The sequence below is a fragment of the Macaca thibetana genome, chromosome 12 (genome assembly GCF_024542745.1).
Source record: "Macaca thibetana thibetana isolate TM-01 chromosome 12, ASM2454274v1, whole genome shotgun sequence".
In the NCBI taxonomy this organism is placed as follows: domain Eukaryota; kingdom Metazoa; phylum Chordata; class Mammalia; order Primates; family Cercopithecidae; genus Macaca; species Macaca thibetana.
Genome location: NC_065589.1, coordinates 82985271 through 83004402, shown reverse-complemented (window position 1 = coordinate 83004402; position 19132 = coordinate 82985271). Strand labels below are relative to the sequence as shown.

The window sequence follows — 19132 nt, the reverse complement described above, 5'->3', positions numbered from 1 at the left end:
TTGTCTTTTTCTCCCTCATAACACTTAGATGGTCCCCTTGGGATATGTGGAAAGTTTATTTTCATGTCTGGTTGCAACACACATTCCAGAGGTTTTAAATCACATATAAATCTAAGGCTGTCTATAGAGTTTCCTGACTGATACATGTGTTTATAGAAGGATCCAAGATTAAAGGAAGGCAGAAGACAAGGCTATCACCAAGTAACACTCAAGGGAAGGAAAAAAAAGAAAGGAAAAAGAGAAGGGAAATTTTCAGTAACCATTTTGCCCTGGTGGCTGAAATTTCCCAATTGAGATGGAATCCTTGATTGTTTTCAGTTAAAATGCTAGGCCTTCCCTGAGATGGACAATATGCTACTACGTGTTATGAGACACTAGTTCAGCCATACTCACCCACCATGACAGCTGAGACCATGATGGGGGAGTGGGGGTGTGTTCATAGTTTTGGCGTGCATAAGAATCATTTAGGACAGTCACAGTGGCTCATGCCTGTAATTCTAGCACTTTGGGAGGCTGAAGTGGGAGGATCACTTGAAGTCAGGAGTTCGAGACCCGCCAGGTCAACAAAGCGAGACCCTATTGCTACAAAAAGAGAAAGAAAGAGGCTGGGTGTGGTGGCTCATGTCTGTAATCCCAGCCCTTTGGGAAGCTGAGCCCAGGAGTTCAAGACCAGCCTGGGCAACATGGTGAAAATTTTTTGAGTGCTGACATGACACCACTTGATCTTGTGTGATGGGTTTTGGTCAATACTTTGTTTCATGCACAAAATTATTTTAAATATTGTATAAAATTACCTTCAGGCTATGGGTATAATGTATATATGAAACATAAATGAATTCTGTCTTTACACTTGGCTCCTGTGCCCAAGAAATCTTATTATGTATATGCAAATATCCTAAAATCAGAAATCCAAAACACTTTTGGGCCCAAGAATTTTGGATAAGGGATACTCAGCCTGTATAAGAATTTGTACTTCTGTACAGGCAGACACAGGTCTTTTCTCTGCTTCTCTAGGTGGACTGCACGTCACTCCATGAATCTCATTTGTAAGTTGTAAGTAACAAATGGAATGAAAATGTTGTCGTAGACACTGTGATGTGCTGCTCCTTAAAGATTGCTTTGGCAGAAGAGTCTCTTTGCCCATTGTCACTCTCCCTTCCCAAGGGCAGTTGACAGACCATGACTGGTCAATGCAGTGATATACTTAGCCCCCGTCTCCCAACAAGGGGCAACTCTGAAGGGTCACCCCAGCTTGAGAACTCTGAATAGAGTTGGTCTAGGGGCCGTCAGGCCTGCATCAGAGCCTCCTCTGTGCAATCCTGCTCTCTTCCCTTCCTTTCCACATGAACTGATCCTGAAGGGGCTCCCCAAGAACATCCCACATGTTAACCTTTGGCTTAAAGACTGCTCCCCGGGAACCCACCACGTTCCACAGGCTCCCACCTTGACCTGGGCATTTGCACTTACATATAGTCTCTCCTTCCAAGCCACAGAAAACGCAGGATCAAAGGCTGGCGTTTCAGGTATGTTTATTATTCTGGAAAAATTCTAATCTAAGGGCTAGAATCCTATTGTTATATTCTTTACATCTTTGATTGTCTTTATATCATCTCTTCTATTGTTAAATTATGAGCTCCAGGGAAGCAATCGTGTCATATATAACTGAGTCTCCTAGTACATGATGAGAGATTACCAAAATCTTTTTCATGGTGTTATATAAATAGGTGACTTTCCCCTCCTAAACTACATCTCTTTTTTAATGAACTGAAGTGCATACGTAGAATGATTTGGGACGTGTTTCATCCTCTTTTAATTTCCCACTTAGTCTCTCATCCACTCAATCTAGCCATTAATGTATATCTTGTTTAAGGCCATCAATGACCCCTGTGTTGCCAAATTCAGCAACTGTTAGTTTGAGACTTTATCAAACAAGGCCCTTCATCAGCACTTGGCAGGCTGAGTTCCCTCTCCATGCTGATTTACTCTCTTTGCCTGACTTCCCATGCCAGGCTACCCTTAAACCTCCCTGGCTGCCCCCTTTCAGTCTCCCTTGCTGATTTATTCTTCTCTACTCAAATTAAATGTTGGAGGCCTCCAGACTTGGCCCTGAGCCCCCTTCCTTTCTATTCTACACATTCTTTCTGCACATGGCTATCTAACCTGTTCTCATGGGTCCATTTCCTATAACTTCCAAATCCATAGAGATCATTACATCTACCTACCTAGTACACATCTCCACATAACTGACTCACATATAACATGTGCCAACCTGAATAGTATTTAATTTTCTTTTCCAACTGTATATCTCCATAAACTTAGCTATGCATGTCAGAAACATGGAGTCTGAATTAATGTCTCACTTTTTCTCCTAGCCTCCAAGTTCTTAGGAGTGAGAAGTCCTACTCCTGGTTAAAAACCTATATGTGATTCTTGAGGCCTGACCATAGGCAGTTACAAAGGCTTTACCTGGCAGGCCTCATGGGGGAAAGCTGCCCCTACTCCAGACTTGGTGCTGAGCTGGCACACTGCAGTTTCTAAAGAGAGTCATAGTTAAGGTTCAGGCCCCTCAGGCCCATCGTGCTCTGTGTTATTTGCATTTCTGGCACAGGTGCCTTCCGCTCCTACGTCTCTTTCTGTGTGAGGCCTTGGGCCAAGGTCCTCTTCAGGTGCCTCTGCCGAGGCTGGTATGGAGCGGGAAGGAGAGGAATCTTGAAGACACTTTTTCCCCACTCTGACTCAGTGCTCAGTACTTTTCGACTCCTAGCTCTTCCCCTCACCTTACCCCAACCCAGAATCTACACAACTGAAAAGCCTTTGTTGTTGTTGTTGTTGAGGGGTCTCTCAACGGTGAGCTGAGCTGAACTCCACGTCTGTGCGGATCCACTGACCCTGGATGGCGGTGCTGTTCCCTGGGGAAAAATGGAACAGGGGGAGGTGGCGAATTCTTCTTTTATTCTCTTCATTATACCATCGTAGTGAGTGATGAGCAGCCTAACACCTTCAGTTTTGGTTTGTTGCTTTAATTAGCTACTCCAACACATGACAGCTCAGCTGTCTCCAGCCCAGCTAAGCTCCTGACAACCAGGTCCTGTTCAGTTTATCTACGAGTTAGATCTTCAATACATCCACATTTCTCCAATCCCCTTGCTGCCACCTAACTGAAGCCACCACTATTCCTGGCCCAGACTATTGCTCTAGCCTTCTAACTGGTCTGCAGGATTTGCCTATTGCTCCCTTCCAAGCCATTCAGTATAATGGAACCAGAGTAATCCTTAAATATCTTTTTTAAAAAAAATCATCACTGCCCTGCTTAAAACCCTTTGATGGCTTTCTTTTGCACTTAGAATTAGGTAAGTCCTTACATTTATGACACTCTGAACTATCTAGCCTGTCCAGGAGTTGGGCTCTGTCTGCCCTTTCAGAGTGTCTTGTTTCTCTCTCCTTCAATCACTGTACTCTTGCCATGTTGACTTCCTTAGATTTCAATAACCTCTTTCCCCCTTCAAAACCTTCAGATATTTGGCCAGTGACATGCTGAGGGCTGGGGGTGGAGGAGCAGTCAGCCTGGACAGGTGGGCGTATTTGATCGATGACATTGGAAGTGTTAGAGCATGTGCATGGTGAATCAAAAGCATGCTGTCTTTTACTTGGTTTTATTATTATTTTTTAGTTCTATTTAAACCATATACCCCCTTTATTGCCTGCATCCTATGCTGACCACTCCCTCTCCCCTTCCTTTGTACATGGCTGCATCATGCATCTCTGTGTGAATATCTAATTCCCTCACTTTCCATTTTGACAACTTCTACTCATCTCTTGGGAAGTTCAAATACAACTTCCTCAGGAAAACCTTCCATGACTCCCAATTTTAACTTTGGTTTCTCACTTATAATACTGTATTTTCTTAAGGTAGAACCCATGACAAACTGTAATTATATATTAATTTGGGTATTTTTTTTTTTTTTTTTTTTGACGCGGAGTCTTGCTCTGTGCCCCAGGCTGGAGTGCAGTGGCGCGATCTCGGCTCACTGCAAGCTCCGCTCCCCCGGGTTCACGCCATTCTCCTGCCTCAGCCTCCCGAGTAGCTGGGACTACAGGCGCCCGCCACCTCGCCCGGCTAATTTTCTTGTATTTTTAGTAGAGACGGGGTTTCACCGTGTTAGCCAGGATGGTCTCGATCTCCTGACCTCATGATCCGCCCGTCTCGGCCTCCCAAAGTGCTGGGATTACAGGCTTGAGCCACCGCGCCCGGCCTAATTTGGGTATTATACTTGAATGTGAATGTCATCAGGGCAGGCACGATGACTTTCATGTTTCACATTCACAGTCATAACCCCAGGAGCCAGAGAAGTCCCTGGCACATAGTAGGTGTTCAATACCTGTTTGTTAAATGGATAAATGAATCAATGGTCTGTGGAAATGGAGGTCAAGGTCAGGTCAGGCATGCATTGTTGTAGAAGACAAGAAGAGACAGCGCCCTGAAGAAGGCATAGACAATTCTTTTGCGAATTCTCTTTACTTAGAGAATGAGAGAGACAGGTGTTTTCAGGAGGCAGAAATGGGAATGAAAGAATTGCATCATTTTTAAGATGTTATTTTAAGACTCACACAGGGCTAACTGCTAAGGAAAAGGGCCCAGCAAAGAAGCACCGGGGGTGTGCACTGGAATCACCTAGAAGTTTGTTAAAACACAGATTGCTGGGCTGCACTTCTAGAATTTCTGATATGATGGTCTAGGGTGTGACTGCTACTTGCATTTCTAGCCAGCTCCCAGGGAATTCCAACGCTGCTGGAACGGGGACCACACACTGAGAACCATTGAGATACAGGTTAGAGAAGGTTGGATGGGGTGCTCCAGAGTCCAGGTGGGGAGACTTGGCCTACATAGGAGGAGGAACATCATCCTCATGCATAAAAGGAAGGAAATAAGGATGGGCACAGACGCAGGTAGGCTTAAAGATGAGGGAGCAGGAAGTTGCCAAACTGCCTGTCTGATGGATCTTTTTGCCATTATGAGGTAGGAATTGAGGTCACCTACTGAGAATCAGAAAGGAGACTGGAAGGTAGGGTTAGAAGTTAAAGGAGAATAGAGAGGTTGGCAGGGTCGTCGTGGGGTGTGAGAGCTGCATGATAGAAACACATAGCATTGCTGATTCATGTTGAGGGCTCAGGAGAGAGCAGCCATACCTTTATTGTATCAATCTGCTTGTTTTTCTTTCTTGCAGGGGGAGGGGGTGGGCTGGCGGTGACAGAGTCTTGCTCTGTCACCAGGCTGTAGTGCGGTGGCGTAACCTTGGCTCACTGCAACCTCCACCTCCTGGGTTCAAGCGATTCTTCTGCCTTAGCCTCCTAAGTAGCTGGGATTACAGGTGCCCACCACCACACTCAGCTAATTTTTGTATTTTTAGTAGAGATGGGATTTCACCATGTTTGCCATGCTGGTCTCAAACTCCTGACCTCAAGTGATCTGCCCACCTCGGCCTCCCAAAGTGCTGGGATTACAGGTGTGAGTCACTGTGCCCAGCCTAAATCTGCTTTATTATAGAATTATATAAAAATAAGGTTCAAGGGCAACCATATCATTTCACAGGTTGGTATTGTAAAAACATCTCAAATTAACTAAGTGTGGTTCTGCAGCTGTGTAAGGCACACAACCAAGAAAGACCTAGAATGGCCCATAATTGCCACTAAACAAACCCAGAGAGATTCCTGTATGTCATCCTTATTGCTGAAGATGTTTTATTACATCCTTCACTGTTAGTATATTTGTGTATGTGTTTATGAATACTACATTTAAATTTTGCTCATTTACAATCAACTTTTTTTTTAAAAAAAGGTAGCATCATTTTACACTGAGATATTTTTTAAAAACTCCCACATAAGAAGGATGAGATACAGTAGTACAGACCTTTACTTTATTCCCCTCACTCTTCTCTGTCCTATCCACTTGTTGACCCCATGGAAAGAGCCATTGGCTTGCTCAGGTTTCAATCTCTGACATGTCATTTTGAGTTATATTGGCTGCCGGGAGCCAAAAGTAACGAGAAAGGAAGAAAACTGGCACTGAACAAATAAACATGCTCTCTGCTGGTTGTGGTAAAGGTCAGGAGAGCTGGAATCTGGCAGGCTGTCAAGCAGAGGAAGCTTCTGAGCTGTAGGAGGCTGAACAAATAGATAGTCTGGGGAATGAAAAGCCCAGAGCATCACTGAACCCAGGCTTCCACTGGGAAACTATCATTGGCTATAAGTGACAGAGGATGGTGGCGGGGTTCTTTTCAGAACCTTAAGGAGAATGTTGTAGTTTTTTTTTTTTTTTTTTTAAGTCCCTAGTATTAGAGCCAAGTGAAGTATGTGTTAACTTTATTAGTATTGATTCATTTATTTGGTTTTAACAATGACCTCTATTGGGGATGGAAAAGGAAAGAGAAAACATGATGCAAACAAAATGACAATAATAAAAATAACATGACATCTGGTTCAGGAATCCAAGGAGTGTAGGGATTACATGCATACACACCTACATGCATACATTTAGATTCAGATAGAGAAGGCTGGTGATCTGACAGTTATAAAATAACGAAATGCTTTCATGCTGGTTGGTGAATAGCCACTGTTCTCTGCTTCTCTATTACACCACTGCTGCCCCAGCCTTCCCTGTACCCTACTCCTGCATTCCAGCAGCTAAGGGGTTAATATCAGCAGAGGGCCTCTGGAATTCCCAACCCCACACTAAGGTCTCCACTATTGATTGACCAATAGCCCATACCATATTGGCTGTTAAATGTATTGATATTATTCCTGTATATAGATGTATATTGCATATAATTATCTCCATATTATTAATTGCTTGATGATGAATTATCTGCACCAGGGTCACCTGGGGCACTTCTCAAAAATGCAGATGTTTGGGTTTTACATACTGCTCCCACTGCATCTCTGGTAGATGGGCCAGGATATGCATTTAAACTATCTCCCAGGTGATTCTAGGGCATTGTCTCAAATACAGCCTGCATTTTCTGGCATACAGCAAACCTGTCTGTCCTGTCTTCTCTCTAGATGCCAAGTTCCTTAAAGGGAAGATCTTAAGTCCTAAAACTCTTGGCATTCACCACTATGCCTAGCTTAGGGCTTGTTGACTGACAACAGAGAGGGGAAATCGTGGATTCAGAAGTGTATGCTGAAAAGATAAATTGGGTTTGATGCTGCTGCTGCTATTGTTGCTGCTGCTGCTGGCCACAATGGTTAGCCCTTGTGGGTGCTTACTGTGTGCCAGACATTATGAAAAGTGCCTTGAATGCTTCATCTAATTGAATTGCACAATAATCCTAATAGGTACTGCTATTATCTACATTTTACGGCTGAGGAAACTGAGACTCAGAAAGATGGAGAGAGCTTCCCAAAATTTCATTGTTGGGAAGAAGCAGGATTCCAATCTTGACCTGTCTGATTATTTCAAAGTTTATACTTTCTTATTTACTAAGCCATACTAGCTCTTGGATTAGAAAACAATTCTACAGATACTTTATAAATCAGATTATTTGGAGTTAATCTCTTCAATTTGCTTTTGCTTCAAATTTATTTGTTGCATTTTATGTATGCGGAGGGGAGGCAGGCATGGGAGATGAAGACTGTAAGAGCTGTACCCTCTGACTCACAGAAACCACGGGAAAGGAAATTGAATATAGAAAGTAGGAGGCATATATAAATATTCTCTAATACTTGAGAACAACTGGAAACTTTTCAGCTAAATAAAAATAAAATAAAATAATAAAGCACTAATGGAAAAAAAAGTTAGAACATTGCCACTGCCATTGACCTTTGAAAATCAAGATAAGAAAAGAAAAAAAAAAAATGAGGTTATATCCAGAAGGTAAGTAGTAAGGAAAGGGAGTCAAGACAAGAATCCACTGTCAAGAAATAATGAGGGCAATTGCGATTTTAGAAAGATCATCAAGAGGCCAGCTGGTGCCTGGACTTGACAATGGACAAGACAAGCAGCCTGGATGTGGAGAAATTAAGGCAGCTCATAAGAGGTAGTGGATTGAAAGGCTAACTGGGTTTTATATGCAATCAGGTTTGTTTTGAAGTATCCAGCCAAGAAGCTAGGATCAATGAGATCGCAGAGTATTATAATTTAATTCGGGTTAAAACATCATTATGCACTGAGCTTAATGAAGAATGGCTAATTAACATCTCTTGAATGTATGGCAAAAAGAATATACATTAGAGTTGTCTTTTCAAGGCAAAAACAAAAACCCCATTCAAAATCTGAATTAATAGCATCAGGGTGCTTATTCAGACTTCAATATATCAATCCCAGTGCTTTTGTTTAGATACAGATAACTTTCTAATCCTCTTTGATTCATTCATGACATATAGAGAAGACAAAATTTATTCTTACTGGGATCAGGGCAAAATCCCCACTTTTCATCTCTTTCATAACGGCTTGTCGTGGCACACCACAATAAGTCATCTTCCCGACCTTCACGGGTACACTCATGATGCCACTGATGGTTATACTGGAAGGGAAACATACACGGCATCCCATGGGTGTTCCCTTTGATTGTGTGCAAATCTAGGAGAAAGAAATGTACAAAGTCAGACATGTATGATGTCAGCTTTACCTTTGGAAACTGCTATACATCAAAAGCATTTTTTATGGACTGAAACCCTCTTAGGGGCAGATACTCACTACAACAGAGTGAGCCCTCAGTTCCTCACTCTCTCCTGTCAGTAGAAGTGTGAGACCAAGAGCTGGGCTCAGAGGAAGTGCTGATACATGGTTTGCTTACGCATTTATCTACTTGTTTACTTACTATGGTGAGCTGCCACAGTAACATTCATACTTGTGGATGGATGAGAAGGAAACTTTAATGGAGATTTAACTTCATAATACCTTCCAGTCCCCAAATACATCAGCCATTAGCATCTAAGGCTCAATAGATTCATAGGCATTTATTAATTTACTCATTCAATAACTATTTATTGAGCATTTAGTGTACTCAGTACTGGGGATACAACAGTGAACAAACCAGCATAAGTTCCTTCATGTGGAACTTCTATTCTAGCAAGGAGAGAGAAAAAGAAAGCAAATATACAAGTAAACATACAGTATCATTGCAGGTATTGAAAAGTGCCATGACGGAAAATAAATAGGATGAGAAGACAGAGTGGGGTGTGTGTGTGCGTGTGTATGTGTATGTGTGTATGCATGAGACAGAGGGAGAGACAGAGAGAAAGAGAGAGAGGGAGAGACGGGATGGAGGAGCACAGGGCACTACTTTGGACAGGATGGGCAGTGAAAGGCCTCTCTGAATAGGAACTGGGTGACCCGAGAGTGCAGGTCTTTAGACAAGAGTTGATCCAGCAGAAGGAAGAGCAAGTAAAAAGAACCTGAGACAAGAACAGGTGTGGGAGAATGAAGAAGAGGAAGGAGGCCCTCTGGGAAGGGGAACCAGGGATGTACTGGAGTGCCAGCGCACATAGGGCTGTCTCCCTGCCATACTGTGGGCTTTGGCCTCTACTCTGAGGGTGGGGGCAAGTCTCTTGCGCATTTCAAATGGAAAAGTGACAGGTTCAGATTTCCATTTTTAAAGAATCACTGAGAGTGCAAGGGGGCAAACAGCCGACATGGGGAGAGGGTGAAGCCAGACAGCTGACTGGGTGACTTCTACAATGATCTAGAGTGAGACGATCATGCAGACGTAGCCTGCTGGCTGCCTTCTCAGGGTTTTGCAATACTTGGTCATTCTTGGCCTTAATCAGGAATCAACAAAAACTTGTCACGACTCAACTGGGGTTGCCAGTGGTAGGTCCTGGGGCAAAAGGACCAGCTGTGGAGAGCCTCACCTCTTTCCCACAACTGGCAGGGGTGACCTGAGCTCACGACATGTCACCAGTCACCAGCCTTAGCAGTTAAGGCTACTTAGGAACCGTAGGTATTTCAGGACATGCCCTTTTCTTTCAGTCCCCTTCCTTCTACTCAGAAGCATATGTTCTCTAGAATCTTCTCCTGCATGCACCATGAATGTGGGTATGTGGCTAAAAAAGCTAACATAAAGCAAAATAGCAAGTTCCTCTTCAGGACTGTAGATTATTCAGAGTGCTGATTTGCAGCACTAGCTTTATTTTAGTGAGCCCTGAAAATGCCTGGTCCTTGGCTCTGTCTCTTTTTAATCATTTCTTCTTTAGGAGTTCCTTGCTCTGCTTCCCAGGACTGTACAGAATTCTTAGGAAGATATGCTCTTGTGAAAGCATAACTCTACAGAGCACCACAAGAGGAGGGACTCCGCTTGTCCTGTGGGCCTCTGTAAACCAGGTGCCTAGCCCAGTGCCTGATCAATATGGGGTGGATTTGTCAGCAGTGTTATATAAAAATGTGGGATGAATGGATGGATGGATGGATCGATAGATGGATGGTTGGATAGAGTGAGCTACCAAACAAACCCTGAGGGACAGGTTTGAGATTTTAGAATTTAACTATGTAACTTTCTTTATTTTTTTTTTTCTGTTTAGAAATGACAAAGATAACCATAGAAAATGAAATTCCCCTCTAAACCATGCTTCCCCACTGACCATGCTTGGCACACACCAAATAACCCCTGACAACAGTCTGTCATTTATCTTCAAGTGACTTGCAACATGATTATCACATGAATGCCAGCCAGCATCAGGAGGCATTGGAGGTGCCCTGGATACATACCTCCATAGGTGGGGATGCGTTTTTACAATAAGAGAAATGGAGGCAGGGAAGGAGAAGTTATTATATTTGTCATGACAAAAGTCTTCAAATATCTTTTCCTTCCACCTTCCTTTTCTCTCTCTCTCCTGTCTGCTTGTTCTTTCTCCTCCTTTCCATTGATTCCCAGAGTCAGTTGAATGTTTTTCCTCCCAATACCTTTAAATTCTGAGAAGTTCTGCTTCTTTAGTAGAATGTAGTATGTCCATTCTGAGACTCTCATAACCCTTTTACCATAAGCAAGGAAGCAACTAAAATGTATTTAACAGAAGTCCCCTGAGGGTCCAGGCTTTGTGTACTTCTTTCACATAACGCTTTACAAATCTTTACTTATAGGCAAACTTTAAAAAAATACTATTCCCTGAGTGCTTCTTTAAATTATTTTTACCTTTGTGTAGATATTCACAAATGTCTCCACCACCTGACACATAAGAAATCCACTTATGAAAATACTTCCGTGAGGCCACCACTGTGTTGTCATGCGCCACCTGGACGGAGTACTGCAGCGGGCCGGTGATCATCTTCCTGTTACAGCGCCACCGCAAGGAAATGAGGGTGGAGTCACATTCGTATAAGCTTAAGGGCTGCTCTGGGGCAGAGAAATTCAGGCCCAGGCAACCGCTGCCTCCTATGTTAAAGAGGCCATGGTTTGAAACCCATTTCCACAGCATGTGCTTGTTTGCTTGCTTGCAGTTCTCCAGGGTCAGTACCGATTTACCTGCTTGAATGCATTTCTTCAGACTCTCACTTTGGATAATAAATAGCCCTTTATCTGAAACAAAAATCAAAGACCTGGCATGAAATTTTCTTATATAATTTACTAGCATCATGAGGATCTCAGTGTGCATATCTAAGTGCGATATGCCACAGTTGCCGGTCATTTCCCACAGATCTGGCGTTGTTGGGCAGGGTCCATCTGAAGGGCTTTATTTCCATAAAACAAAGGAGTTTCTTTGGAAGCATAAAAGGGCTTATGGAGCTAATGGGAGAGCTCTGATCTAAGACCTCATTGGCCATATAGGAACAAGGGTTACCTGTCAATCCACTCAGGTCTGTTACTGACAGAGAAGGTGCGCTCACACAATTGGTTAGAGAGGGGGATTGGTAATAATACTCAGGGCTCCTGGGGAGGGACACTGGGGGCCCATGGATGGGACAACACTGTCTCAGACAAATGCCTGAATGTTAGGGACACAGCTGCTGAATCAAGAACCACTGAATGAAACTCTCTACCATCAAGTTCCTGTAGAAAACTGAAAGGCTATCAATGAAATGCTGCTTTGTGATCTGATGCAGGATTCCATGCTGGTGAGAACACAGGGCTTCTCAGCAGTACAGAGGTGGAGGCGGGGACCTCTTGCTATGGGGATAGACTCTTAGTAGGAGACGGCTTGCTGGGTGGGGCTGGCAGAAGCAGGTAGATGCCCAGGCCACTAGCTATGGCACCACACCTCGAAACACGAGAGGTGATGGACCACCATTACCGTGGCAGAAACCAGAGGCCACATGGACGGTTGGAGAAAGTAGGCATTTTGTGATATGCCCCTGAGCTCTCCTTCCTGGAGATGGAAGAAGGGATTTGGGTGAGTTTCCTATGGAAAAGCTGGTGGGACCCAGCCGGGGAATACATGTTAGCTGCCAGCCTGCTACCTGACTTAACCCAAGTTGCGGGCCTGGAAGGCACCTAGTACTCAACAGTTAGTATGAACTTGTTTTCTCTCAGGCTTTTTGAAGATGGAAACCAAGTCTCATTTCTTTGGTCTAAGCACGGAGTGTGTTGCGCACATGATGGAAATTCAGTCAGTGCTTGCTGTTGATGAAATACACCAGCTGCTGCTGCTTCGGCCTTTGGCTGCTGAAGTCACCTCGGTCATGTCTGGTCAGGCCCTGGCACTCTTTTATTCTCCCAGTAGCTGGGTTCCCCTTTTTCTATTTTACTTCCTGTCTATTTTTTCAAAACTCTGAAGGGACATGATAGGGTTCCCTCGAATGTCTGGGGTTTAGGGTGGGTCGTGTCATGGAGGGCAGAACAGGTATAGGCAGAGGCCTTGGAGAGGTTTGGGACAGTGCAGGACAGGTCTTCTCACAGATCCACGAGGGAACAATGCTTCATTCTGGTAAATGTTCTTTTGGTTTCTCCAAAGTTAATCAGCCTGAGGAGAACTGATTTACAGTTACCAAAATCACTTAAGATACTGTTTCAAAAAGATTGTCAATGTATTAATAAATGCTATACCTCATTTAATAATTGATGACCTTACTTATAGCCATAGATTTGAGGAGTTGAATTAGTTGTCATAGAATTGCTTTGATCACCGTACATCAGAGTAAAAGAGAGGGGGTGGGGTAGGGAAAATGAATGGTTTTAGGGAGATTTCATTTAGATCAGGAAATTTGTTTTCCTAATGAGGGCCTTGTCTGCATGGTTATTAGCAATAGTGATTCAAAATCAAATCCACCTCTCATCAGTGTGACATGGAGTCCGATAATTAACCTTCTGTCCAACTCTCCTTTTCACCTTTTCATGCCTGGGTAGAATGTTCACCTTAATTTTTGTTGTAACCTACTAATTACTTTCTAGTTAACCTAGAGTTCATTAATTTTTCATCAAAGGATAATTATTTTACTATAATGGTTTTGTAGTTCAGCTTCTACCTAATATATATGTTCAAATGTATTATAAGCTCTGCAACGTACTGACTGTGCCTCAGTTTATACACCTCAGATAGGTATATAGATGACCTGGCTAGTGGTTGAGAGCTCTGGAGTCACGTAGAACCATCACGGACCCGCTGTGTAACTTTGGGCAGATTGCTCCATCTCAGCGAGCCTCGTCTTTCCTCCTTGAACTGGGACTATGTATGGTACTCACCTCTTAGGGATGTTAAGGATATTCCATTGAATAACCCATGAAAAGCACACCACATACTACCATGAAAAGCCTTAGGAAATGGGAGCTATCATTATTACTTTATCCCTCTGACTTCCTGATTCTTGGTCTATAGATCCAGCTGCAGACCTGGTTGAACCTACAGAGTGCTAATCTCAGCATCCCTCAAAGGCTTCTTCTCTTACACTGTTAGCACAAAAGCTTATTTTTACTGCAGTTTCTGCAGCACACAGTGGGCGCAGACATTTTAGTTTTAAACAATGCTATCGCTTTTTTTTTAAACAATCGCTATCACCTTTTATGGAGGAAAAATACTCTCCAAACAACCAGATAACAAAATCTTTGTCTCATTTGTTCAAATATGTGTGCAGTGATGAATTAAGAGCTTTCATCTGTTGATTTTCTGCATTACCCACCAGTAAAGTCTACACTGTAGGTTTTTTAATAGGAAAGAGAAAAATACATGGTGTTGACAAGCAGTGTGTAGATGGGGGGAAACGGGTGGTCTGTGAATAAGTGGACATGAAAATTACAAACCTAACATTTGGGGTGAATAAATATTGTGTGGGGCGGGGGGTTTGAAAAAAGGTCTTGCTCTAGTAACCCAGGCTGGAGTGCAGTGGCACTGTCACCGCTCACTGAGGCCTTGGCCTCCCAGGCTCAACTGATCCTCCCAACTCAGCCTCCTGAGTAGCTGGGATTACAGGTGTGTACCACCATGCCTGGCTAATTTTTTGTTTGTTTGTTTTTGGTAGAGACGGGATCTCAATATATTGCCCAGGATGGTCTCCAAACTCCTGGGCTCAAGCAATCCTCCCACCTTGGCCTCCCAAAGTCCTGGGACTACAGGTGTGAGCCACCATGCCTGGCCAATAATGCTTTTAAACTTCCAAATTAATAAGTGTTAAGAGAAAAAGAGTGGCAGAAATTGGAACTTCTGTATCACACTAGCAATCATAAAATTACCTTTCCAAAGCAGAACATATTAGACACACCTAATCCATTGCTGCTTAATTTTGGGGTGCTACTTATATTTCCATGCCAGCTGCATTTAGGAAATAGCTTTAGAAAAGTTCTTCAGAATCTGCCATAGGCAAGTAGCTCTGGTTCACCAATAATAATCAACATGCTGCCTCCAAATATACTAAGTTAAAAAATGACTTGAGCCCATTTTTCCATTAAGTTATAATAGAATATGATCCTGGCACTGTTAATCTCCATAAATTCACTGAAGAGAAAACAATTACTTTCAAACAGACTATGAGGAGACTTAATATAGGTATCAATATTCCGATTGTTATTATATGCACATAATGTCTCTAACAAAACTATAATGTGAAAATAAGCCACCAATCCTTAGTGTGTATAGTTGCTGGATTTTTTAAAAGATGAAAATCAAATGTGGGAGGAATCAAGATTGATTATACATGTCAAGGACATCAGTTCTGCTTGAACACTGATTAAGTGATTAATGAAGTACTGCCAGAATTACTAAATCTCTTTGCAGGAAAATGTTATTATACTTCCCTTCATAATTATAAGTTTAGGAGGAGAGAAAGGATTGATTTATTAGAAGAAACTTATAAGCTAATTTCTATCCTTTTTTTTCTAAAATAAAATCCATGGAAGACAGTGGTTCTACTTTCTACTTCTGAGTTCCTTTAGGAGGAGATCATTTCAGATCCACTCTTTAGCCCCATAAGATAATGTGTACTCTTCTAAGGAGTGGGAGGAGAATGTTTCATTGATCAACTGTTAAACCAAAGTTTAGGGTGTTACCTTTATGACTGCGTATGGAACATTCATTCCTTCAACTAGCTTTCATTGGATGCCAGCTACTTCATAGACACTGGGTAAGATGCTAGAGATAGAGAGAAATCATTTGCCTAAATATCTGTCCTTTGAAACTGTGTATATTTGTTCTGGAATCATGGGAATTTGGCTAGCTAATGAAAAGAAGGGAGTTCCATCAATTCCAAAGAAAACTTTATAATTGCATTCAAAATAAGCCCTTAATGGTGGGGCGTGATGGCTCATACCTGTAATCCCAGCACTTTGGGAGTCTAAAGCAGGGGAATCACTTGAGGTCTCTACTAAGAATACAAAAATTAGCTGGGCTTGGCGGTGCGTGCCTGTATTCCCAGCTACTCGGGAAGCTGAGGCACAAGAATCGCTTGAACCCAGGAGGTGGAGGCTGTAGTGAGCCAAGATCATGCCACTGCGCTCCAACCTGGGGGACAGAGTGAGATTGTGTCTCAAAACAAACAAACAAATAAACAACAACAACAAACTGATACAATAAGCTCTTAAAAACAAGTGATAACACTTATAAGTGGGAGGTGAACAATAAGAACACAGGGACACAGGGGGGAAAGAATATACACCGAGGCCTGTGGCAGGGGAAGGGAAAGCGTCAGGATAAAGAGCTAATGCATGTGGGCTTAATACGTAGATGTTGGGATGATAGATGCAGGAAACCACCATGGCACACATTTCCCTATGCAACAAACCTGCACATCCTGCACATGCATCCCGGAACTTAAAATAAAATAAAAAATGATTTTAAAAGATTTTAAAAACTAAGTGATAACAAATAAGAGAAAGAAAATAGGCCGGGTGCGGTGGCTCAAGCCTGTAATCCCAGCACTTTGGAAGGCCGAGACGGGCGGATCACGAGGTCAGGAGATCGAGACCATCCTGGCTAACACGGTGAAACCCCGTCTCTACTAAAAAATACAAAAAACTAGCCGGGCGAAGTGGCGGGTGCCTGTAGTCCCAGCTACTCGGGAGGCTGAGGCAGGAGAATGGCGTGAACCCGAGAGGAGGAGCTTGCAGTGAGCTGAGATCCAGCCACTGCACTCCAGCCTGGGTGACAGAGCAAGACTCCGTCTCAAAAAAAAAAAAAAAAAAAAAAGAAAATAACCCAAAATTTAAGACACCGAACTGGCTCTTCAACTGATGTCACATGTGAGTTGGACAGGACCCCTCAGTGTCACCAGACTCTGAGCAGGGAGTGTGCACACACATATACTTGCCCACTTTCTAGGGAGGACAAAGCAGGGCAGTGCTGGAAGGAAGACAGGTGTGGCAGAGGAGACTCACTTCACCCATAAACCCCGAACCATGAACTTCAGAGCTGGATGGAACTGTAAAGATTATTTAACTGAACCAATCTTTTACTTTTTTTTTTTTCAAATTCATTTTTGTCTTAGAAGTTTTATATCTATCTACTATATTCAGTCCAGGTGTAGCTTTATTTACATGCATTCTCTTATAACTTAAGAAAGAAGAAAATAAACTGCTATAGATTGTCGCCAAACATGTTGAAGTAGCTGACTTGAAATTTCAGATGACAAAGATCTAGCATGTGCTTAATGTGGCATGGTTTGGGAACCCTGCAGACAGAAGGATATATATGTCATAGTGTTTGCCTGCAAGGAAGTCATATTCTCCCTGGGAATCCCTGAAATACACAGAAAAAAATTATAACTTAATGCCAACATATATTTTGACATAGGAGATACAAGCAAAATGGTGTGCCATGAGGTTGGAGTCTAAAGCCTGGGGGCATTATTGCAGTTTGATCTGTCTGTGTGAACAGCAGACTGGAGGTACCTACAGGAAGTTTCTCCTGGGGCCCCTCCACTTGACCTTCTGCACCCCTTCTGATCACCTCTGCTTGCCTTTGGTGTTCCCTTTAGCTTTAGACAGCTCTTCTCTTAGAACTAGCTGAATGAAGGTTTGAAGTGTTAAGTGAGTAGGATAAGATTTGTACTGTTAAGCTTTTGTGAAGTTTCTGCATTTTTAACAAAAAACACTTGGAAGAAATAATAAAACAGCAATTTCAATGGTGGCATTTTAGGCAAACAAAGGACTTTCTGGTAATCAATAAATTATATCATGAAGGTGTTCACCTAATCCAACTATACACATAAAGTCCGTCTCTGTGCCGCTTCATTAAGGGAACTGGAAGGAAAAGTTCCAGTGCATGGTTCACATCAAGTGCAATGCGTAAGACAAGCTATTAGAAAGCCACAGCATGCAGGCTGCAGCCCAATTTCAATCTCCTACCCCAGTCCATAGGTTTGAAATTGCTTCTACTCCATCTACCCACAGAGCTAGTGCTGGGCTCACGCCCGTCCTGCCTTGCAGCCTCTCTGGACTCTGTCCATTTCCTTGCTGTTCTGACAGTATTTAGGTTTCAGCAGGGACACAGTCCAGAAGGAAATGGGGAGGGCATCTCTCCTCTGTAACCAATCTGAAGGTGAGCAGCTTCTCTCTTGAGATGTATTGACCTTTTCCAGCTTCACAAATTTGGGTTTGTCTCTATCTCTTCCATCTAGTGAACAATGGATTCAGAGCCGATTGCATTCCTAAGATTACTCTGTAGCAGGAAGGGATACTGTAAGCTGCTGAATCAAGTCCTATTCATGGCCGAGTGATGCAGAAAATCTGGATTCTTAACATGACCTTTCAAACCAATAAGTGAGGAATTTCCCATGCTTGCAGCAATCAGCATGTGCATGGTTCTTCAAAGAACAGATCCACGGAACAAAGTGAAAAGTGGGCCAGTCCTTCCTACCTCTCTCTGCATGAAAATGTGCATTTTATCTCAAATCATCTGAGTTTTCATGTGTCTCTTAATCTGAAGCTTTTGAGTTCCTGTCAATTGCTTTCTATTAATCAACTAAAAAGTTAACCAAATATATTTTTTAAGAAACCTCTTTGTCCTGTCTCAGAACTTCCTTCTCTTTCTCTGTCCTAGCATTGTCCTTAACTCTGAGCCTTCTTTATTCTCCTATAGCTTCTGAACCTGGATAATCACCATCTCCACAGGGTCGTGGATCCCTCTTGATAAATCTTTTTACATGTTCTCTTCCCTTTTCTCTCTAACCTCCCCAAATTGCCTCTCCAAGTTCCATGAGGCACACAATAGTCTTTCTCACATATGGGAAAAATGAAACCCAGCATAATCAGTGCCACCGGACTGTAGTTCTGTGAGGCTTCAAATTGCCTGTTACTAACCCCTGTGCCAGGAGGGGTTTACCCTTTCAGACTGTCCTTGCCACTCCCTGGCCATTCCTGTTCCCTCCTCTGTCCTCCTGCTCTGTCCTCATTTAGCAGTTGCTGACCCTGGCAGAAGATCTTCTCTCTTCCGTGATTCTTTGCTAGACCTCTGTATCTTACCAATGAATTTTTAAACTGAGTTGAAAACATTCTTCTTCCTTTTAGCTTTTTGTCTCTTCTCCCATTGTTTTACCTTTATTTAACTGGAAAGTACCTAACAGACATTGCTGGTGTAAAAATCATTATTTACAGCAGCTCCGTGATTACCTTATACACTCTGTTGAAAATATACCATCTCAGTCAAAAACGTGCCTCATTACAAAGTGCAAGTTAGGGCAAGGACAAAAAGACAGAACATTGTTAAGATGCCCTCACAAATGCCTGCATATTAAAGCCTGGAAATGATTCAAAGACTGGGTCACAAAAAACCAACAAAA

The 19132-nt window shown here is 42.8% G+C and overlaps 1 protein-coding gene across 6 annotated transcripts in view; it reads right to left on the bottom strand.

The window, feature by feature from the left end:
• The window catches only part of PLA2R1 (phospholipase A2 receptor 1), a 126291-nt gene that overhangs the window by 96923 nt on the left and 10236 nt on the right, over positions 1-19132 (bottom strand). For 5 of the 6 annotated variants that reach the window (XR_007718443.1, XR_007718442.1, XM_050752867.1 and 2 more), the window contains exons 2-3: positions 11127-11510; positions 8402-8575 (exon numbers count right to left, since the gene is read on the bottom strand). The exons of the other annotated variant lie outside the window; for it this stretch is intronic. Coding sequence is in view for 3 of the 5 variants with exons in the window: in XM_050752867.1 (XP_050608824.1) it covers positions 8402-8575; positions 11127-11510 (558 nt within the window). In the remaining 2 variants the exon portion in view is untranslated. The remainder of the gene's footprint in view (positions 1-8401; positions 8576-11126; positions 11511-19132) is intronic. 6 annotated transcript variants of the gene reach the window in all.